Here is a 23,859-nt window from a genome sequence, read left to right on the forward strand (position 1 = left end):
CTCTCCACTTCTCAAAATCTCGGGCACACCAGACCAGAGCCACTCCCACTGCCATTCTGTGAGCTGGCCCAAACCAATCCTGCTGTCTCCAAAAACAGCCCTGTCTATAGCGGCGCACCCTCCCACCGTCGGGGCCGCAAAGCCGGTGTCGCTCCTGTCCGGGAGTCCCAATGGAGTATCACCCCGCAGCCCTATCCCCCAAGTACTTTACTCCGAGCCGCTCCTACACCCACTCCCCTCAGGCCCAGCCCGTGACGCCCCTGGTTTCAGCTCCCGGAAGCGGACACCGGCAGAGGCTTGAGTAGGGGAACCTGGATCCCCCACATCGCTGAAAGGTCAGCGTGCACACTGCGGCCACCCGGCTGCAGGACCGTCTTTGCTAGAATCCTCGGGCGTGTCCCAGCCGGTGTGTAGATCTCACTGACCCTCAGTGGAGGAACTTGTGAACCCCGCAGTCCAGGCACCTTAACAATGGGCTCCTAACATTGGCTGTGTAAGAAGAGGCGCAAACGGCCGCGGCACCTTACGTGGGAGCAACCTTCGCCTCTTCTCTATCCCAAGATTACACTCCCGGGAACCCTCCGCGGCCACTTCCGCCGTCCCTTCCGCTCGCCCCTTAGCGTGTGGGACTGACGAAGCAGGAACAGTTCCGGTTGGTGGATCCCGCCCATTAGGTTTGTTGGTAGCCATTCGGGTATTTCCCACACCTCTGCTCGTGGTTCCCGAGCTTCATCCGCAGGATTGGCAGCGTGCACCCCGAGTTCCGTGAGTGCCCTACAGTCACGGCCACGTCCATTCAGTGACCTACAGTCACGGCCACGTCCATTCAGGACGTTCCTCTGCTTGTCACTGTTTTACTCACGAGGGCACAGGCTGCGTCTGAACTCGGAAGCTCTCATGTAGGCACCTCAAGACCATCCATTTTCCTTTCATTCCAACCCACAGGGATAGAGACAAACCCTTACTCTGCTGCTGGGGGACATGGTTTTCACTCTCTGGCCAGAGCTTGGGGCTGAACTTGAGAGGCTCGGTCACCCTCGGCCCTTTCTCCAGGGCGCTGGATGGGAATGGGTTTGTGCTGGTGATTTCTGTGACACTCCCAGCCCTCAGTAGTGAGCCTCGGGAGCAGACCCAGCCTGCACGTGGGAAGGCTTTTCCAACTAGACGTGCTCTCATTTCTCTTCACATCCTCAGATTAGCCTTCTGAGATTTGCCCTTCTTTAGAGAGAGCACTCAGGAGATCCAGGAAAATGACCACGGAGCTCCTGAAAGCCAAAAAAGAGGTGAGAATATGTGTAAAGTTACATCTTGGCTGTCGAGAGAATGAATACGTTCCCTTTTCTTGCTTTGGAGGCTGCTTTATTGGTAGCTGGGCAAAGCTCACTTTCTGGGTCCTGGAGGGGTGGCTTATTAATACATGGAGTCCCTCAACATTTCTTTCTGCCCCATCCATGCTTCAGTCATTTTCTAATTAAGTTAATTGTGAACAGCTCACAGGGGGTGTTACAAAAAAAAAAACAAAACCACACACACAGGGACGTCCAGGCTTAATTGTGCAGTGATAAGGATGAAAGGCAGGGACGACATAGTAGCCTGTGGCCTGAAGTGGCTAAGGAGGACTTCTAGGAGTAGGGCTGTCTGAACAACCCCTGAGAATCTGTTAAATTGAAGGGTTGGTGAAGACATACCAGTGGGAAGGGCTGGTTAGTCTAAGGCTGGGCCACTAAGCACACTGCCCTTAACACAATGTGGGAAGATTGTATTTTAGGTTGATACTAAAATATGTACTGATGAAAATACAGACTAGCCACCCATACTTGGAAGAGAGAGGAGTTTGCTATGGTCTGACCTGAGTTTAACATTTGTGAGCATTTTCAGCATCTGGCAGTAGGGAGATTTCGCTAAAAATTCTGGATTGCTTGCCTCTCTGAAAATAAACTGCATTGTATTCTGGTGTAGGGGAATTTGAGCTGAATGGTGTCTCCATCATTTGGACAGGTCCTGCAGAGTCTGTTTGTACTTTCGGTAGTATCTTCCATACAAAAGTTGAAACTGTTGACAGCTAACATTTTGCCTGTCTCTCTCATATTCATTACCTACTTGGCCCCTGAAGGATTTTCATTTTCCACCTTTGAGTCTGGGTGGCCAGGTTGAGTGCCCGGCTGAGGAGTGTAGACTTTGAGTAGATGGGTTTTGAAAGATGTTGAGAAGGAATTTGATGTAGGAAATCAGAGATATAGGCATATAGGAACTGAAGGGGAAACTGTCTAACCCCAGAGAATGGTGACTGTGATGACTTAGACTTAAGTGAATGTGACTAACACTTATTGAGCACCAACACAGTTGCCACACTGGTTTACTATCATTTTTGATATGCACTAACTTGGTTTTCTTCAGATCTGCCTTCACTGTCTTGATTTATTCTTAAGCTTGGTCTCTGTAGTAAAGATTTACAATTTCCTAGGCATTCTCAGAACAACTTTGAGAGTTCTGTGTTTCTCATTTTTAAAATAGTTTATTCATTTGAAAAGTGTCAGTACCAAGAATGTGTAAAAAATCTGGGGGCATTTCCAAAGGTAACATTGAATCTTTTATGTGTACTTTCTTCACCACTCATAATGTTAATAGGAAGGCATTCTGATTTTTCTGGGAAAAGCCAGAAATTTGTATGAGCTGACTTTTTCCTTTTCCTGTGAACTTCCTGATGTTCAAGCTGGTTTTAGAAAAGGCAGAGGAACCAGAGATCAAATTGCCAACATCCGCTGGATCATAGAAAAAGCAAGAGAGTTCCAGAAAAACATCCATTTCTGCTTTATTGACTATGCCAAACCCTTTGACTGTGTGGATCACAATAAACTGTGGAAAATTCTGAAAGACATGGGAATACCAGACCACCTAACCTGCCTCTTGAGAAATCTGTATGCAGGCCAGGAAGCAACAGTTAGAACTGGACATGGAACAACAGACTGGTTCCAAATAGGAAAAGGAGTACATCAAGGCTATATATTGTCACCCTGCTTATTTAACTTCTATGCAGAGTACATCATGAGAAACGCTGGACTGGAAGAAACACAAGCTGGAATCAAGCTTGCTGGGAGAAATATCAATAACCTCAGATATGCAGATGACACCACCCTTATGGCAGAAAGTGAAGAGGAGCTAAAAGCCTCTTGATGAAAGTAAAAGAGGAGAGTGAAGAAGTTGACTTAAAGCTCAACATTCAGAAAACGAAGATCATGGCATCCGGTCCCATCACTCCATGGGAAATAGATGGAGAAACAGTGGAAACAGTGTCAGACTTTTATTTTTTTTTGGCTCCAAAATCACTGCAGATGGTGACTGCAGCCATGAAATTAAAAGAGGCTTACTCCTTGGAAGAAAAGTAATGACCAACCTAGATAGCATATTGAAAAGCAGAGACATTACTTTGCCGACTAAGGTCCATCTAGTCAAGGCTATGGTTTTTCCAGTAGTCATGTATGGATATGAGAGTTGGACTCTGAAGAAGAATTGATGCTTTTGAACTGTGGTGTTGGAGAAGACTCTTGAGAGTCCCTTGGACTGCAAGGAGATCCAATAGTCCATTCTGAAGGAGATCAGCCCTGGGATTTCTTTTGGAAGGAATGATGCTAAAGCTGGAACTCCAGTACTTTGGCCACCTCATGCAAAGAGTTGACTCATTGGAAAAGGCTTTGATGCTGGGAGGGATTAGGGGCAGGAGAAGAAGGGGACGACAGAGGATGAGATGGCTGGATGGCATCACTGACTCGATGAACGTGAGTCTGCGTGAACTCTGGGAGTTGGTGATGGACAGGGAGGCCTGGTGTGCTGTGATTCATGGGGTCGCAAAGAGTTGGACATGACTGAGCGACTGAACTGAACTGAACTGAAGACTTAAAAAAAAGCATTATGAAAACTTGATCAAAGTGCACAAGCATTTGAATGGATAAGTGGTTTAGGATGAAACCTCTGTTCCTAAAGGAGTACCTGGCACACATGATATGTTTGGTGCATAACCTTAAATAAATTAATTTGAAGGAACTAAGTCACAAGGGAGTTTCTGTTGTTTGTTTTGATATGTTATTTGGGGCATATCAGGGGGGTTGGGAGGAATTCCAGGTATTCTAACATACATGACATCTGAATTCCACAAAACAACTTAAGAAAATCCACAGTAGGATGTTAATTATCACCACCTGAGAGGATAAATTAGACGTTGTAACAAATGAGTTGGATTGGTAGGCACATGATGTTACTAATTCTTAGCATTTTCTCAGTTGATTCTGTTGAACAAATTTGCTGAATGTATACTGTTTACAGAAACTAGATAGACTACATTCAATGACAGGTAAAATACAGCCTGCACTTCTATGAGTCTTCCGTTTTATTTTTAGATTTTTTTATGTTGGGATTTGGTTTAATTTTACACATACCCACCGATGGAGCTTCCCAGGTGGCACAGTGATAAAAGAATCCACCTGCCAACGCAGAAGACAGGAGACATGGGTTCATTTCCTGGGTTGGGAAGATCTCCTGGAGGAGAAAATGGCAACCCACTCCAGTATTCTTGCCTGGAAAATTCCATGGACAGAAGAGCCTGGCAAGATACAGTCCATGGAATTGCAAAGAGTTGGATGGGACTGAATGACTGAGCATACATGCACACACACATCCCTACATATATACATTTTGACAAATCTTAATGACAAGATCCTATTGTTTTAAAGCTACTGACGGTGTATCTACTCAGACCCATTTTCTTTCTTTCTTTTTTTAAGGTTTATTTATTTTTGGCTGCACTGGTTCTTCGTTACTGTGAGAACTTTCTCTGCTTGCAGTGAGCAGGGCTGCTCTTTCTTGCGATATATGGGCTCATTACAGTAGCTTCTCGTTGCAGAGCACAGGCTCTAGGGTGCATAGGCTTTGGAGTTGTGGTGCATGGGCTTAGTTGCCACTCGGCATGTGGGATCTTCCCGGAGCAGGAATCGAACCTGTGTCCCTTGGATTGGGAGGTGGATCCTTAACCACTGGACCTCCAGGGAAAACTGCAGACCCATTTTCTAATAGGTGAAGGAACAGCCAGAATTTATCCCACTGAAAGTGATCTCTGTAATAGTGCTTTGAATGAATGATCCTATTGACTGTTTCCCAATTGAGGGAAACATTTAACTTGTTCCCAGTGTTTAACTGTTGCAGATAATGCTTCTGTGATCAACTCTGTGCATGAAATCCTTTTATAGATTGGTATTTATCCTCAAAAATATGACAAGGTGAAGAGAAATAAATGTTTTAAAGCAGTGACCACTCATGGCAGTTGGAGCTTTCTAACCCCATCTGTTCTAAAACATTTGATCTTATCAGTTGTCTCTTCTTTGTTTGAGATTCCCTTTTCACATCACGTTTTGCTTTACATGTTGCACTTTTTTTGTTTTTGTTATGCTGTGCAGTGTTACATTCTCAGGATAGACCTGCTAGTATAGATCTTTTTCTTCTCTCGTGTGAGTGTTCACCATAATGTCCCAATTTGTTTCCCCATGTTGATATGTTCCTTTGTTACTCATTGTATCTGTAATCCTCATTCCCCGTGAACATTAAAGTTATATCAGTTTTCTGTTCAGAATACTTCCTTTGGTGTGTCATAACAGTGTCTTAGATATTCAGGGCAGTCGTCACTTCAAATGTATTCTGTTTCTGACATCATGTTCTAATTATTCATTCTGAAAGCATGTTTATTGACAGCAAAGTGGACTATACATATACATCATATACATCTTTAATTTAGATAAATTCACTTTTTAGGCACTTGGCTGGAAAAAAAGAGAAAAATAACTTTCAAGTCATTCAGATGACTCTATCCTTTATCATCTAATGACTTTATGCCTGAAAGTGAGTGAGAATTGGGAAGACTGAATCTGTTGCTCTCTAAATCTGTCTCCTTGATCCAGGAAATCCTGCCTGTCCTTTAAGATCATATTGCCCTCTCATGACACTGTCTCTGATCTCTCTATCCTACAGTGACCTCTCTCTCTTGAGATTCGTCTGACATGGTGATTCACAACCATGACTATTCTTAGGAGCTCTTAAAAGTATAAAAGTCATATCCCTAAAGAGTCTGATTTTATTGATTTGCAGTGGGACCATGCTGGGGGCACTTGATACTACAATCAGTTGTTCAGTCACTCAGTTTGCAACCCCGTGGACTGCATGCAGCACACCAGGCTTCTCTGTCCTTCACTATATCCCAGAGTTTGCTTAAACTCATGTCTATTGTGTTGATGATGCCATCCAACCATCTCATCCTCTGTCGTCCCTTTTCCTCCTGCCCTCAATCTTTCCCAGGATCAGGATCTTTTGCAATGAGTCAGCTCTTTGGATCAGAGGCCAAAGTATCAGTGCTTCAGCTTCAGCATCAGTCCTTCCAGTGAATATTCAGGGTTGATTTCCTTTAGGATTGACTGGTTTGATCTGCTTGCTGTCCAAGGGACTCTCAAGAATCTTTTCCAGGACCTCCCTGGTGGTCCAGTGGCTTAAGAATCTGCCTGCCAATGCAGGGGATATAGGTTTGATCCCTAGTCTGGGAAGATTCCACATGCCTGAGCACTGCAGCTACAGAAGTCTTGAGTGTCTAGAGCCTGTGCTCTGCAGCAAGAGAAGCCACCTCAATGAGAAACCTGTGTACTGCAAAAAATAGCCCCCACTCGCCGCAAGTAGAGAAACCCTGTGTGCAGCAATGAAGACCCAGTGCAGCTATAAATAAATAAATAAATAAAAATTTAACAACAACAACAAAAAAAAGTCTTCTCCAGCACCACAATTCAAAAGCGTCAATTCTTTGGTGCTCAGCCTTCTTTATGGTCCATCTCTCACATCTATACATGACTACTGGAAAAACCATAACTTCCTGTAAGATGTTCCAAAAAAACTTCAACAAACTTTTTGGCCAACCCAGTACTTCCATTCCTCAGGCTTGGGGAGAGCAAGTGGCAAAGTGAGGCGGTGGGGGGAAGGACTGAGCCCTGCCATGGAGTATACATAGTGCTGGGTCATTCACCCTTGCCCTAGAGGCTGAGCTGCTTCATGTAGAACGTTAATGCATAGACCAAATAGTCTCTCACATTCTTCAAAGTCAGCAAGAAGATTATATTTTTACTTTAATTCTTTGTGTATGATGTCCTCCTCCTCTTCCTGCCTACATTCAAAACTCCCAGTGTGAAAGAACTTCTGTTTTGCTTTTATCCCCTGTAGCAGCAAGCCTAGCATGCTGACAGTGATAGGTGTACAATGATGCTGGCTGGGTAGAGATGGGAGAATAATGGTCTCTGAATTCTTGGCACCAAGGACATGTAGGGGAGGAGAAAAATTCTTTTTTTCATTGGGTATAAATTAGACAAAAGACATTTTTGTGAGAAAAACAATCAGAAGTTTATTAATATGTGCATCATGTATACACATGGGAGTACTCAGTGATGGGTAACTCAGAAGGGATGGTTAGGACTTGAGCTTATATAGCATCTTAACAAAATAACAATAACTTTTTAGAGATGTGACAAGACAAAGGAAAAGGACTTTGAATTTCTAGAGCAGCAATCGTGGGAAGGTATAATAAATATATGGGGGAACTAATGGAAGAAAAGGGCCAGTTAGTAAATGTTTGCTATGTAGATTCCTCTGGTGGGGTCTGTGGGCTGATAAGGGTCTAGAGTTGTCTCTGATGATTAATTTCTGTCCTTCATAAAATTGGGAAAAGGGACACCTTTACAAATTAATGTTGTGCTTTTAGGCAAATGGGAAAGCACAGAGAGCTTTTCTTCTGTCTGCTTATTAATTGCCTTCAGCTCAAAATAATTGTTTTATGCCAAAGTGGCATATTTGGGACTGGTGTATTCTGTTACCCTTTATTCATCATCCATAGTAAAATCCAATGGACAGAGGGGCCTGATGGGCTACTCTCCATAGGGTCACAAAGAGTTGGACATGACTGAAGCAACTTAGCGCAGCACATAGTAAAGTCTAGAAATCTTCCCCACCTCCTCAGAGATGCTTTTTGTCCCCTCATCCTGCAGTGTGGACTGGGTGGACTCCTGGATGAACAGGGGTGTGTTTTGTATTAAAAGGCATTCGTGGCATTCCGAGATGTGGCTGTTGGCTTCACCCAGGAGGAGTGGAAATTGTTGAGCCCTGCTCAGAGGACCCTGCACACGGAGGTGATGCTGGAGACTTACAACCACTTGGTCTCACTAGGTAAGAATGGCTTTCCCTTAGCACTTAAAATCTGGCTTTCAGAATATTTTCTATACATCATGAAGAAAGGCTACTCACAATGCAGCTTTGTCTTAGGGTTGAGCTTAAAAAGAATAATTTACCTTTGTCCTCACGGTACATCTGGATTCAGTAGAGTTGAAAACAGATAGATTTATTCATATTGTGTATGCCACTCTGCATTTTCAGGTCTCTTTCCCAAGTCAGGGGCTTTTTTTCTTTTTTAAAATTTTATCTTGCCCCAAACCTAGCAGATTTTTCATTTAGTAATGATTGATAGGCTCTTTCTCTGATTGGAGTTTCCTTTTAGAACTCAACCCTTCGACTGCTGCGAGTTCACTATTCATGGGCCCTTTGTCCCACCCTCTTGGTTCTTTCCACCCCACCCTGCCATTTTGGCTGGGTTCTAGAATGGCCCCCTTAAATGCATAACCAGAAATCTCTTTGTTTTCTTTCCTTATGAGCAGACATTCTGTTTTCCAAACTGGAACTCATTTGTCAGCTGGAACAAGGGGAAAAGCCCTGGATAGAGGAGAGGCAACGTTCACTGGGTCTGTGTCCAGGTGAGTGCAACAGGGTAGTTGGGACCGTCCACAGCATGGCAGGTAGGGAAGGAGGAGGTACTTTTAGGTATTGGGAGGTAGAGCTTTTCTAGGCCTCTTGGCCCTGGTAAGGCTGCCTGGCATGACCTCCTTTCCAGAATATCATCTTCAGGTAAGGGAGGGGGACTTCTCTGGCTTCTTTGTCTCTCCTCCACCAGAAGGCCTGCCTTCCTCTCACTTAGCTTGTGTTCTGCCGGGGACACTTGTGACCAATTCAGTCTGCTGCCATTTTCAGAAAAGGGCTTCGTCCTATTTATTTTTTTCATCTTCGCTATTTATTTTGTAGTTTAAATATTCACCTGTAGTTTATGTTGTTTTTTTCTAAATAGACACCCCTCCCATCTAGGCTGCCACATAACACTGAGTAGAGTTCCATGTGCTGTCCTTGTTGGTTATCCATTTTGAATATAACAGTGTGTACATGACCATCCCATACTCACTAACTGTCCCTTCCCACCAGCAACCATAAGTTCATTTTCTAAGTCTGTGAGTCTCTTTCTGTTTTGTAAGGAAGTTCATTTTTATCAGGAAATTACAAAAATTCTGCAAAAATAGTACAAAAAACACCTTTATATCCTCTAGACACACATATTACATATTATCCTTTACATACACACATGGCATATGTATATATACAAAATGGCATCGTAAAATCACTTACTGTTTTACCCAGTTTGCTTTATCATTGGCATATGTGTCTCTTGTGAGCATGCTCTCCCTTCTCCCCCCACCATATGTGTGTGTATATATTTATATATATCTTTATGTATATATATTTGGGTATGCAGGTTCACATATGGATGTGTGTTAAAAGATTTTCTAAGAATGGTGATATTTTCATATAACCATGGTATAGTTATCAATTTAAGTCTGTGGCTTAAATTCTGTGGCATTTCATTCTGTTAATGGTGTCCTTTCAAGCATAACTTGATGCTTCATGATGATGATGTTCAGTTTTAAACTTTGATAATGTTCAGTTTAACAATTTTTTAAATTAATTGTGCTTTTGGTGGCATAACTAAGAAGTTTGCTTAACTCAGGGCCACGTACATTTTTTTTCCCCCCCTTTGGTTTCTTCTAGAAGTTTTATACTCTTAGCTTTTACACTTAAGCCTGTGATCCACTTTTAGTTGATTTTATTTTTTGGTCATACTGCATGGCTTGTGATATTTTAATTAGCACTGAGAGCTCAGAGTCTAACCACTGGACCACCAGGGAATTCCCTGTCTAATTGTTTCTATTATTGAGAATAGAATACTGAAATTTCCAATATTATTGTTGAATTATCAAATTCTTTTTTTTAGTTCTATAAGTTTTGGTTTCATGTATTTTGGGGCTCTTTTAAATTGTATATACCTTTATAATTGTTAAATCATTCTGATTTATTGCCCTTTTGTCTTTATGAAGTGTCCTTTTTCTCTAGCAATAATCCTTGTCTTGAAACCTTCTTTGTCTGTTATTAATATAGTAGCCATTCCAGTTCTCTGGTGATTATTGTTTGCATGGTATATCTTTTTTCATCCTTTACTTTTAACCTACTTGTGTTTTTTGGATCCCAAATGTGTCCCATGTTAATAACACATTGTTTGATATTGCTTTTTTAATCTAGTGGGATAACCTCTGCCTTTTGTTTGGAGTGTTCAGTTTGTTCATATTTAATATAATGATTAATATAGCTAAATCTGCCATTTTGCTATTTTAAAAAATATGTCTCAGGTCTATTTTTATACCCCCTTTTATGGCATATTTTTTTAAAAATTTTAGTGTACTATTTTAATTCCACTCTTGATTTTAAATTTGTTTTGGAGTTATTTTCTTTTTCTTTTCTTTATAAATTATTAATTTTAATTGGAGGCTAATTACTTCACAATATTGTAGTGGTTTTGCCATACATTGACATGAATCAGCCATGGGTGTACATGTGTTCCCCATCCTGAACCCCTCTCCCACCCCACCCCCCATCCCATTCCTCTGGGTCATCCCACTGCACTAGCCCTGAGTACCCTGTCCCATGTATCGAACCTGGACTGGTGATCTGTTTCACATATGATAATATACATGTTTCAATGCCATTCTGCAGTTATTTTCTTAATGCTGCTCTAGGAAATAAAATATACACATTAGTTTATCCCAATCTACTTATAATTAATACTAACTTAGTTCCAATAAAATATTTATGTATATATTATAAAGCCCACAATATAGTATTATATTTATTGCCTTTATAATAGTTTTATGTGTTTTAGAGAAATTAAGAGAATAATATACATGCATTGTCTTTTATATTTACCCAGAGATATTTAATAGTTTCAGTGATCCTCATTTCTTCTTGTGGATTTGACTTAGTATCAGTATATCTGGTGTCAATTTCTTTTCAGCCTGAAGGACTTATTAAGTATTTCTTATAAGGTATGTCTGCTGGCAGCAGATATTCTGAGTACTTGTTAATCTGAGAATATCTTTATATCAGTTTCATTTTTCAAGGCTAGGTTTGTGAGAGTTCTTCATTGATAGAAAGTGAAAGCGAAGTCGCTCAGTCATGTCCAACTCTTAGCGACCCCATGGACTGCAGCCTACCAGGCTCCTCCATCCATAGGATTTTCCAGGCAAGAGTATTGGAGTGGGTTGCCATTGCCTTCTCCTCATTGATAGAAGTCTTTCCTTTTTTATTTCAGCACCTTATATATGTTATTCCACTGCCTTCTGGTCTCCATTGTCTCTGATGAGAAATTGTTGTTGTTCACTCTCTAAATCATGTCCAACTCTTAGTGACCCCATGGGCTGTAGTATGCCAGGCTTCTCTGTCCTTCACTATCTCCCTGAGTTTGCTCAAACTCATGTCCTTTGAGTCAGTGATGCCATCCAACCATCTCATCTTTTGTTGCCCTCTTCTCCTTTTGCCCTCAATCTTTCCCAACATCAGAGTCTTTTCCAGTGAGTTAGCTCTTCATATCAGGTAATCAAAGATGAGAAGTTAACACTAGTCATATTGTTTTTCCTCTTGTACATGTTAAGTCATTTTTCTTTTGCTGCTTTCAAGATTTTCCTTTTGTCTTTTTTTCCCTGATGGCCAACATTTTGGCTATGATGTATCTACCTAGGGCTGTCTTTATGTTTATTTTCGGGTTTGTTGAGCTTCTTAGATATGTAGATGAATGTTTCTCATTCAATTTGGAACTTTTTAAGCTATAATTTCTTCAGATACTTTTTCTGCTCCTTTCTCTCTGTCTTCACTTTCTTGAATTACCATTACACATAGGTTTGGTTTACTTGATGGTGTCTTACAGGTTTCTGGGACTCTTTGTTTTTCTTCCGCCTTTCTTTAACTCTTCTCTTCAGTTTTTAGGTGATTTCTATTGATTTATCTTCAGGGTCACTGGTTCTGTTTCAAAGCCAAATATGCTGTTGTATCTCTCTAGTAACTTTGTAATTTTAGTTATTTTACTTTTTAATTTCAGAATTTCCTTTTGTTTCTTATTAATAGTTTCTGTTCTTGGGACTTCCCTGGTGGTCCAGTGGTTAAGACTGCATGCTTCCAGTGCAAGGGGCATTGGGTCTGATCTCTGATCTAGGAACTAAGATCTCGTCTGCTGCATGGTACAGCAAAAAAAAAAAAAAGTTCTTATTCTTTATTGATATTCTCCATTTTAAGTTATAGTACTTACCTTTAATTTTTCACATATTATTTTCTTTAGTTCTTTGAATATATTCATAATATCAGCTTTGAAGTCTTTTTTTCTCCCTAAATCAGTATTCTATTGGCTGCAATTTTTTTTCTTAACTATGTCACTCTTTCCTGTTTCTTTGAAAACTGGATATAGTAGATATTATATTATAGCCATACAAAAAACAGATTGCAGGCTGGATTTGGTCCACTGATCAAGTTTACTGTTTCCTAGAATAAAAATGTGATGCATAAAGTGAAATGCAAAATAGATCTTGGGAAGGATGGCTGAGTGGGAGATAGCTTGTGATGTAAACATACTATGAATGACCAGTGGGCAAAGCAGAATGGCCAAGGCAGCTCTACCTATGACTGAAAGCATTCTTTGTTTAGCAGGATCAAAGCTAGAAATTTAGCCTTGTCTCACCTGTCGTTTGGCATTCTCTTGCCAGCAAGCCCTCATCCAGCATGTGTGGTTCAGTCATCTCCCTCAGTTATTCTCAAGCTTAGGTGTAGGAAATCATCTCCATTCAGGGAAACACTGTTCAGAAGATCACAGACAGCAGCAGGAGCAACTCTCTGATCAAACCTGCTCGAGCCACCAAGCAGAAATTCGAGAGAGAGAAGAAGATTCCAAGCTTTTGTTCAGGAGAATAAGCAAAAGCAGCACTTCAAAGGCAATCTCCAGCCCCCTGGAAGAACAGCCAGTAACATCCAAGGAAGACAATACAGTGGTGTATAAAGGGCCCAACCTGGCCCAGAGGACAGACCTCGAGGAAACAGACAAAATATTATGTGATTTAGAAATCTCAAGATTTGGAGCAATCAAATATGGAGAGTTTGAGCTAGGCTTTATTAAGGAGTCAAACCAGCTCAGCCTCCAGAAGACACACACAAGAGAGACCGCTTACATGTACACTGAGTGGGGACAAAACTTCAGCAGTATATCAGTCCTCATCAAAAACGAAAGGACACATTCTGGGCAAAAGCCTTATGTATGCACGGAATGTGGATGAGGCTTTACCTGGAAGTCAAACCTCAGCACACACCAGAGGATACACTCTGGCAAGAAATCATATATGTGCAAGGAGTATGGACAAGGCTTTACTTGGAAATCAAACCTCTTCACGCATCAGAGGACATACTCAGGGCTCAAGTCTTAAGTGTGCAAGGAGTGTGGCCAGAGCTTTAGCCTGAAGTCAAATCTTGTCACACACCAGAGGGCGCACTCTGGGGAGAGGCCTTACATCTGCAAGGAGTGTGGACATGGCTTTCACCAGTATTCACACCTCAACAGACATAAGAGGACACACTCAGGAGAGAAGCCTTATGTTTGCAGGGAGTGTGAGCAAGGCTTTAGCCAGAACTCACACCTCATTTGACACTTAAGGACACACACAGGAGAGAAACCTTATGTGTGCACAGAATGTGGGAGTCATTTTAGCTGGAAATCAAACCTCAAGACACACCACCTCTGGGGTTAAACCTTACATGTGCCTGGAGTGTGGGCAGCACTTTAGTCTGAAATCAAACCTCAACAAACACCAGAGGTCACACTCAGGGGAGAAGCCATTCGTATGCAGGGAATGTGGGAGAGCCTTTACCCGGAAGTCAACCCTCATCACACACCAGAGGACACACTCAGGGGAGAAGCCATTTGTATGCAGGGAGTGCAGGCGAGGCTTTAATGATAAGTCTACTCTTGTCTCACACCAGAGAACACATTCAGGGGAAAAACCTTTCATATGCAGGGAGTGTGGTAGAAGGTTTAGCCAGAAGCCAAACCGGTTTAGGCACAAGAGGGCACACTCAGGGGATAGCCCCTTTGTGTACAGGGAGTATGGACAAGAGTTTTATGATAAGCTAACTTTCATTATACACCAGAGGGCACGCTCAGGGGGGAAAACCTCATGTATGCAAGGAGTGTGGGCAAGGCTTTAGCCGGCAGTCACACCTCATTAGCCATCATAGGATACATTCAGGAGAGAAGCCTTAAATTTGTAATAAGTGTGGGCGAGGCTTTAGTTGGAAATTAAACCTCATCAGACATCAGAGGACACATTCATAAGAGAAACCTTGTGTGTACAAGCAGTGAAACCTTTAGCCAGTAATCACACTGCACAAGACAACAGAAGTCCCATCCAGGGCTATAGCTTCAGTAATAAGTCAGCCATTGGCTGACACTAAAACAGAGACATCTATGTGTGATGGGTGTGTTCATGAGACTAATGGTAAGGGTCAGTATCTCCATTCCACCTGAAGGAGAATTGTTGCTGGCCTGTTTTCAGCGGCTCTGGTTTTCCCTACTGGGGATGGTAGATTTTGGAAGATCTCTCAGGTAACTTGATGGAGAGAGTACTTAAGTAGGTTGAAATTAGAGAATTGATATGATTCCAATATACTTCCCAAGTATACTTGAACACTCCTTCCACAGTATCCTGGATGTTGTAACAGCAGTTTTAAAGCCCATGTCTTGATGTCTGTTTGACTTGAGAACAAGAGACAGAAACCGTGGCTGATTTAATGCTCGTTCCACAGAGCATGACCCAGCAGAGTCAGCTTCAGTGAAAGTTTGAAATATGGTCAGCTCATGGGGATAAGAGATAATGCATGGGTAGAGGGTTTTGTTATACAAAGGGCTGGCAGGTAAGAAAGATTGTAAGTATTCTAGCTCTGAGTTTGGGAAGAGTTATACATTTTTGGAAATATCATTTCTTTGTTTACTTCCTGGGACTCTCTGGTTTCCAGGTTGAATCCATACTGTAGATACTTTTGTTGACTGGGTATATTTAGACTAGAAATGTATTATGTAGTATTATAAAGAAAATATGCACACATATACAGAAATGTAAAATGAAATTATTTTCTATTCTTTTTTGAGTTGCAATATCCCATTAGTAATTATTTGGTTTAAATTTTTCCAACTGTTGTAAAATATACTACTTTTTTGGTTGAGAATAGTCTCTTTTTGGAAATGGCAGTGTCCCACAAATTTCCTTAGAATCTTGTCCCAAGGCCCAGTTTTTTTTCATGAAACTTGACTAAATGATTGTGAATTATATTTGGAAAATAAGTTTTCTAAGGATAGGAAAATATATGAATTGTATTATAACTTATTTTCTTCATTTTTGTACAGGTATTTAGAATAGATCTGAAAGCCATAGAAAAACAAAGTATATGGGTAGTTAGAAAGTGGTGAAGCAGGATTTCAAGTTCAGTACTCAGGGCTTGGCTTTTAGTTTTGTTGTTGTTCAGTCATTCAGTTGTGTCCAACTCTTTGCAACCCCATGGACTGCAGCACGCCAGGCTTCTCTGTCCTTCATTACCTCCCGGAGTTTGCTCAAACTTATGTCCATTGAGTTGATGATGCCATCCAACCGTCTCATCCTCTGTCATCCTGTTCTCCTCATGCCCTCAATCTTTCCCAGCATCAGGGTCTTTTCCATTGAGTCGGCTCTTCTCATCAGGTGACCAAAGTATTGGAGCTTCAGCATCAGTCCTTCCAGTGAATAATCAGGGTTGTTTTCCTTTAGGATTGACTGGTTTGTTCTCCTTACTGTCCAAGGGACTCTCAAGAGACTTTCAGTTTATGGAAAAAATAAACAGTGGTCTCAAAGCCTTGATAGCCAAAGGAGATAGAGTTAGATTCACTGTCTCAAATAATATGAGGTGTAAAAGTCTTAATTTTTATTCAAAATCTTAAGTTTGAATGGAGTGAGCAGAACCTGGTGAAAAATTATGAAATACTATCTTTGATGGAGCAGTTGGCCTGGCCTCCCCCTCTTAGCCCTCCCTGTGGTAAATCTTGACCTCATGCTCTTACATTTCCTCAACAGAAAAATATCTTTTGAGTTTTAATCACTTTAGGTCTTAGAACTTAATTATTCTTTTTCCATAAAATCATGTCATGTCACAAACATAAGGATTCCAAAATTAAACATACCTTTTACTGTTTTTTAACTTTCAGAAGGAACACTTCCATTTTCAGTGTAATTGATTCATAAAAATGAAAGATTTTTGCCACAAACTGTTTAAAACTCTCAACAGGAAAAAATAGAGCACTGCTGGTGTATGAAGCCTTAAATAGATTGAAAATAGATACAAACCTTGGGAAACATTTTTATGGAGCAGCAACCAAACAGAAAGTCCTAGAAATGTTCTGAGAAAGGGGTAGAAAGAAGCCCTATACTTTGGTGCTCCCCACGCCCACTGATTCTTAAACCTACATCGGAGCCTTCTGCTTAGAACCTCTCATAAGAGACAAGAGTTAAACAGGTAACCTGAGGTGTCTGCCTGGGCCTAGCATTAAAATCTGTGCACATCTGGAAACTGATTAGGAGATAAAACACCACATGGTATTCAGATATGGGAATCCTCAGTCTTGTTTTTGCGGGTTTTTTTTTCTAATCGTTGTCTGGCCTAGCTATTCACTACTGCCCCATATTTCATAACTTGAGGTGATTTAAAACAAGTATTTAAAACAGACAGAAAAATTGCCCCAGAGCAATCACTACCCATCCTGCCAACCTTCTGGTAAGTAGTAGACTACATTGCAGAAAATTGTGAAGAAAAGATGATAAACAGTATGAAACAATGAATATTGCTTCAAATCTGTAAGTCTGTTACAGTCATCATGGAAATGTTCCATTTTAAAAGGAGTAGCAGTAAATGTTAATGGAACTGTTTCATTTAATTCAATTTTGACTTCTTATTATGGATCATTGGTTCCCTAAGTGTGTGGGGCCCTTTCAAGTGATCTGCATGGTCAAAACAAATTTCATTATAACACTAAGACATTACTTGCTTTTTACTCAAATTTGTACTGATGGTGCAAAATCAGTCAGCAATCGTAGGTAAAACTGCTGGTCTCTTAGCATGAATCAAAGCGGTGACACCAAACTATTGTTCAGTCGCTCAGTTGTGTCAAATTGTGACCCCATGGACTACAGCAAACTGTACTACTAGCATTATTGTATTTTTTAACCACCCCCTATTTGTGGTAAAAAATGCAAGTTCCACTTAAGAATGTTCTTCATAAAATAGTAGAATTTTGTTAAATCTTGACCTTTGAGTACAGCAGTTTAAAATTATAATTTAAATTTTGAGATAACTAACGCACAGTTGCAAGAAATTATATCAGGAAATCTCATGTATTCTTTACTCAGTTTACTCCAATGGTATTGTCTTATAAAATTATACTATAATATCACAGCCATGATACTAAAATTGGTATGTATACATCTTTTAAACATTTTGTGTGATGAAAAGAGAAATACATGTAAAGTCCTTCAAGCTGAAGTATGAAGCTGTTTCAAGGAGATGCACTTGTATGATTGTTTAATTTGTGAGCTAAACCAGCCACCTTTTTATGGACACCAATTTTATTTGAAAGATCAGCTGACAAGTTTTGGATAAGGTGACTCAGACTTGGATGTTTGGTAGACATTTTGTCAAAAATGAAGTGATTTTTAAAAAAAATCTGCCAGTGAGGAAAACTGATGGTAATTTCTGTTAATTTGACTTTCAAACAAAGGATCAGAATATTGAAAAACAAGTTACCTGCCACCATGAACTTGACAGTTTCCCAGTACTTAGCCCTTTGTGTTAAGATTGGTGATGATATTAATGAGCATGATTTTATAATACCATATAATGAAATATGATGATGGAAGATCTTCCTAATTCATTGAACCAGTATTTTGCAAACAATTAGTACATAATGCTGCAAAATCATCTGTGGGTATATTAAAGTATAAGGTAGACAAGGATTTTAACAAGATAAAAGCTGGATTCCATGATTTTTGATGAAGTTATCAAAGGATAATGTTGACAATTACCTGAAAAGAATATTAAAACACTCCTCCATTTTCTTACTATATATCTGCATGAGGCCAGATTTTATTTATGTGAACACATTAAATGCAGGAACACATATAAAATACCAAGTATATTCTATTAAACTGAATATTAAAGATTTGTAAACACATATAAAAGGTCACCCTTTTTTTTATGATGGAAACTGTTCAAACCCAAGTGAAAGTCAAACCCTTTGTTTTTCACCTTTAAGTGTGTTGTTTCTAGATATTTGTGGTCTATAACCCATACTGAAGATACTGTACACACACACACCAGAAAAAAGTTATGTGGTATAATGCCAAAGATTTTATTAACATCTGTGCTTTATATAATTTAAAATAGGCATAGAAGAAACAAATGCAGAAAAATGCTTAACATCCACTGACAGATGTCAGCCTACAGTCTGAGGTATGCTGCTCTATCTAGACAGAACAATGAAACACGGGCCATATTCATTTCTAGAACTAAATGATATGATTACTTAATGGCTAGGCTTGTGGCTATGTCTCTTTAACTATTCTTAGCAATCATTTGTTTCTGGTTTTTTTTAGTCAAAGAACCAGCTTTATGCTTTCAGTCATTTCTTCAGTGTGTCTTTTTTATATTTATTAATTTCTGTTAATATTTACTAATCTCAAGCTTTTTTATTATATTGCATTTTCAATCTTATTTAATCATAATTTGGTTTATTTATTGCCTTTTTACTGTCCTGAAAGTCAGTTCATTTCTAAGTGGCATATAGTTTTCATTTTCTTTTATATAAGAATTACTATTTCAGAGTGCTTACAAGGGGCTAGATGGACATACTCATTTTTACAATATCTTAGTATTCAGCTTTTTATCTTATAGCATTGTAATAATGTATTTTGTGATTTCTTCCATTTTAGTTCATAAAGTGTAGTTTTGAATGTGATTAAGCTTGAATCTTAAAGTATTTAATGTGAGTGTGTACATATCTATTTTAATAATATGCCAAGATTAACACAAACTTATAAAATTTTATATTTTCTATATAGTTATTTTATTCTCCTTTTGTCTTGTATTAATGATCTGTCTTTATTTTTATTTATTAATTCGTATTATATGTTTGAGGGACTTCCCAGGCAGTGCTAGTGGTAAAGAACCTGCCTACTAGTGTAGGAGATGTAAGAGACACAGGTTTGATCCCTGGGTTGGGAAAATCCCCTGGAGAAGGGCATGGCAACCCACTCCAGTACCCAAGCAGTATTCTTGCCTGGAGAATCCCATGGACAGAGGAGCCTGATGGGCTACAGTCCATGGGGGCACAAAGAGTCAAACACAACTGAGTGACAAACACTTCGAACTCTTTCACTGGGGCTTCAGCTATTAGAGGACTCTTTCTAGGAGGAGACTGGAGAGGATCTCCAGAGATGTGTTTTATTTCAAGAACTTCTCTTTACTTCCACATATACCGAGATCTTCACTTGGGTACACCTTCCAGATTTTTTTTTTTTTAACTTTCACTGACAAAGACTCTCCTTGACCAAACTTTAATCAGACTCCTCAGAACCCTCTTCTCAACTAGACTCCAACCTTTGGGCTTCAGTGTTTGTCTTTGCATCACCCAGTTTTAGCAAGAATTCTGTCAAGTCAGTTTAGCTCATGTTCTTGATATCTGATCACTCAGTATTTAAATTCCTCATCCACCCAGATGGTATGTGATCACTCTGGCCTTCCCTCAGCAAGAATCCTATTAGTCAGCCTAGCAAGAATTCCCCCCTGTCCCTTTATGTCTCCTTTTTATAATTTTCCATAAAATGACCACCCCCCCCAACCCTAACTTGCTCCTTGTCTATAAGTCCTCTTTTGCTATATTTGGAATTGAGCTGGTTCTGTGCTGAAGTCTCTTATCTCCTACGGCAATAGCTCCTGAATTAAAAAACAACAACAACAACAACAACAACAACAACAAAAAGGGCCCCTTCAAGTACCACTCAGTTCTTGTTTTCTTTAACATTACTCACTGGTTTACATTGTTGGCCTGTTAACTGTCGATAGTTTTCTTAAAGCTGGGCCCTAAATAAAGTTGTCAAGGTTTGTCATAGCTTTCCTTCCAAAGAGCAAGAGTCTTTTAATTTCATGGCTTCAGTTACTGTCCACAATGATATTGGAGCTTTGACAAACCTAGACAGCATATTAAAAAGCAGAGACATCACTTTGCCAACAAAGGTCTGTATAATCAAAGCTGTGGTTTTTCCAGTAGTCATGTTTGGATGTGAGTTGGACTATAAAGAAGGCTGAGTACCAAAGAATTGATGCTTTCAAATTGTTGTGCTGAGGAACACTATTGAGAATCTCTTGGACTGCAAGGAGATCAAACCAGTCAATCCTAAAGGAAATCAACCCTGAATATTCATGGGAAGGACTGATGCTGAAGCTGAAGCTCCACTACTTTAGCCACATGATGCGAAGAGCCAACTCATTAGAAAAGACCCTGATGCTGGGAAAGATTGAAGGCAAAAGGAGAAAAGGGCAGCAGAGGATGAGATGGTTAGATAGCATCACCAAATTAATGCACATGAATTTGAGCAAATTCTGGGAGATAGTGAAGGACAGAGAAGCCTGGCATGCTGCAGTCCATGAGGTCGCAAAGAGTTGGACATGACTTAGTGACTGAACAACACCAAAACAACAACAAATTAAAGTTGTAAAGCATAAAGTTAGGAACAGTAACAAAAGAAACCCCAGAGCTCCTGGCTACAACAATATAAATGGCTTTGATACAAGTGAGCATCTTCCTTCAACTGGAATATAATTACTCTCTGTGCCTGCCATCACATTAGCGGCAAGTAGAGAAGAGATATGGGCTTCCCAGGTGGCACAGTGGTAAAGAATTTGCCTGCCAATGCAGAAGACACCAGGCTCGCAGCTTCCATCCCTGGCTTGGAGAGATCCTGTGGAGTAGGAAATGGCAGCCCAATCCAGTATTCTTGCCTGGAAAATGCCATGGACAGAGGAGACTGGTGGGGTACAGTCAGTCCATGTGGTCGCAAAGAGTCTGACATGACTGAGTGACTGAACGGGTGCACGCGTGCGCACACACACACGATATAAAAATAAGGATAATATTGACCCCGCCCTGGCCGGGGTGAGAGGTTGGGCGGGGATGAGAGAACAGTTGGACCTGGAGACAGACAGACAGACAGACACACACACACAGGACACACACAGATTCCTCTCCCATGGACTCAACTTCAAAGACAAGCCCAGAAACAAAGCTCCACCGCCAATTGTGAGAAAACCTCTGTGAATCTCTGGGCTAAGAACACAGTTACAGAAACGTCATGCCCAAAGTCAGCCACAGTCCCTTACACATCCATAATCACTTTCCCATTCTTGGCAAATCCACAATCTCACACAATGACCCACAATCATGGGGCATGATTTAAAATACACAAGCTGACTACAACTGACGGAACACGTCACCCCGTGCACAAAAGTGTGCAGCGACAGTCACAAATCGCCACCCCTGAGCACTCAGTAACAGTCACGGACACGCGCAGCTTCAGCATTCCCTTACACACAGTTGCCCAGGGTCACTTAAATGCCCATTCACCATATCCCAGGTTATCACACAGTTCTCTGGGTACTCGGACCTGTGGCCGTGGCATCCCGTAGTGCAGCCGTGATGTTGGGGCGTGCTTCGGGGCCCTCTGGGAAATGTAGTTCATTCAGCAAGGAGGTCGAGGCGCAAAGCATCTGGGACTTGTGGTCCTCAGGATCGGAATGAAAAACTGAGTCGCTGGTGTAGTTCCTCGCAGCTAGATGTTTCCCCAGCCGAACCGGGGGTCCGGTGAGCGTCAGTCCGCGTCCCGCTCCGCCCCGCGGGGGATGCTGGGAGGCGACGTCGTGGGTCTCGGGTCGCTGGGCGGGTTTCCAGAGCCAGGGACGCCGGGAGGTGAGTTGGGCCTGGCTGGCGCGAGAGCCAGAGATCAGGGCCGGGCTTGGGGTGGACCGGCAGAGATCGGGTTGGGGACCAGGCGGGCGCCTCTGGGGAGACTGTGTGTCACCGTGTATGGCTATGTGACAGTGTGTGTGTGACAGTGTGAACTTCTCTGTCACTGTATGGTTGAACACGACTGTGACCATCTGTCTCTGGCATAAAACTGAGTCTGTGTTTCTGTGTGACTGTCTCCGCAGGTGTAGTTGTGTTATTTGTGTATGGGTTTGTGAGAGACTGCAGGTGTGACATTGTGTGTGTGTGTGTGTTGCTGTGTGGATGTGTGTGTGACTGTTTGACCACTTGTCCCTGTGGGTGTAACTGCGTTTGAAGGTGTGGTTATGTACCCATGATCATCAGTCTCTGCAGGCATAATTTTGTATGAGTAATTGTGGCAGGATGTGTGACCTTGTGTGGTATGGCACTGTGTATGAGGTTATGTGTGACTGTCTCTGTTGCAGTAATTGTGTATCATCTCTCTTTGTATTAATGCCACTGTGTGTGTATGTGACATTATGTTTGCGATTGTGTGGCCATGTTGGTATGCATATGATTGGGAGAGAATTTGTATGTGTAGGTCAGACCTAGTATGTGATTGTGAGACACAGGAAGATTAAAATTGCTCACCCACCTTCACACAGTTACTAAGTGACAGAACTGGGACTTTAGCCCAGGCTGTTTAGCTCCAGAGTCTTTGCTTTTTTCAACTCTTGATCTTTTCCACATTGTGAGAGTGAAAAATGGGAGCCCTGGGTTCTGAGGGTGTAGGAGAGGATTGTCTGTGGTCTTGGCCCAGGACCTTCTGGACATGGAAATTAATTTGGATCTCTTCCTTCCGTCCCCTTTTGAGTCACAACCCAGTCTAAAGGCATTGTAGTGAGACCATTCTCACATTGGCTGCCTTTCAGGGAGGAAAGCCCAGCCTTCCTGTCCTTAGGCCATCAATTTTGAGATTTTAGGTTTGTCTTTGTCAAAACTCTTCCATGTTTAGTGCTGAGAGAGGCTAATCCATGGCTCTTTTTCTCACATACTAAGTGAACTAAGTTTTTGGTTCTGACTTTTTAATAAAGAAAGATGTTCTCATTTCCTTTTCAAACGTGTGTGTAAAATCTAAATGGCAACAAGGGTGGTACTTCTCTGTGCCAGGAATTGGCTCAGGCATTTTAACAATGAGGAAAGGTTCTGGCAGTTGGATTGATTCGCCCAACGTCACCTAGCCAGTAAGGAAAGGATTGGAGAGTCAATGTGTGCCTGGGGACTATATAAAGCCCACATCTTTTTCATCACCTTCTTTCAGAGACTGATGGTTCTTTCAAACTTGAAAAATATTCGTGATGCACAGCTATTTGAAACAGAAATTTAAAAGATATTTCTTTTATGTAGATGCTACTTAGAGCTCCCCAATTCTGAAAAGACTTCGTTGATTTTCTTCTCAGGTTGCAAAGGCCTTTGTGGACAATTTCAGGCTGCATTGCACTTAGGAAATAAATAATTTTCTTGGAGATTGAGTTGACTAG

General features: G+C 41.1%; 2 protein-coding genes across 7 annotated transcripts in view; both read left to right on the plus strand.

Annotated features, from left to right (window-relative positions):
- The first annotated feature begins 672 nt into the window (after positions 1-672).
- The window catches only part of ZNF527 (zinc finger protein 527), a 33,373-nt gene continuing 10,186 nt past the window's right edge, over positions 673-23,859 (plus strand). For 2 of the 6 annotated variants that reach the window (XM_060398529.1, XM_012190329.3), the window contains exon 1: positions 22,111-22,300. The gene's annotated coding sequence lies outside the window, so the exon portion shown is untranslated. Of the gene's footprint in view, positions 1,284-8,114; positions 8,823-18,723; positions 18,790-18,932; positions 23,302-23,859 lie in introns of those variants that run through there. The other 4 variants (XM_060398525.1, XM_060398526.1, XM_060398527.1 and 1 more) reach the window with 4 other exon arrangements.
- On the plus strand, positions 8,831-19,392 carry LOC106991537 (zinc finger protein 875). The gene is given in 1 exon segment (XM_060398588.1): positions 8,831-19,392. A coding segment is annotated over 1 exon segment (573 nt). The 5' UTR covers positions 8,831-13,436; the 3' UTR covers positions 14,010-19,392.

The sequence above is a fragment of the Ovis aries genome, chromosome 14, assembly GCF_016772045.2.
Source record: "Ovis aries strain OAR_USU_Benz2616 breed Rambouillet chromosome 14, ARS-UI_Ramb_v3.0, whole genome shotgun sequence".
Lineage (NCBI taxonomy): Eukaryota > Metazoa > Chordata > Mammalia > Artiodactyla > Bovidae > Ovis > Ovis aries.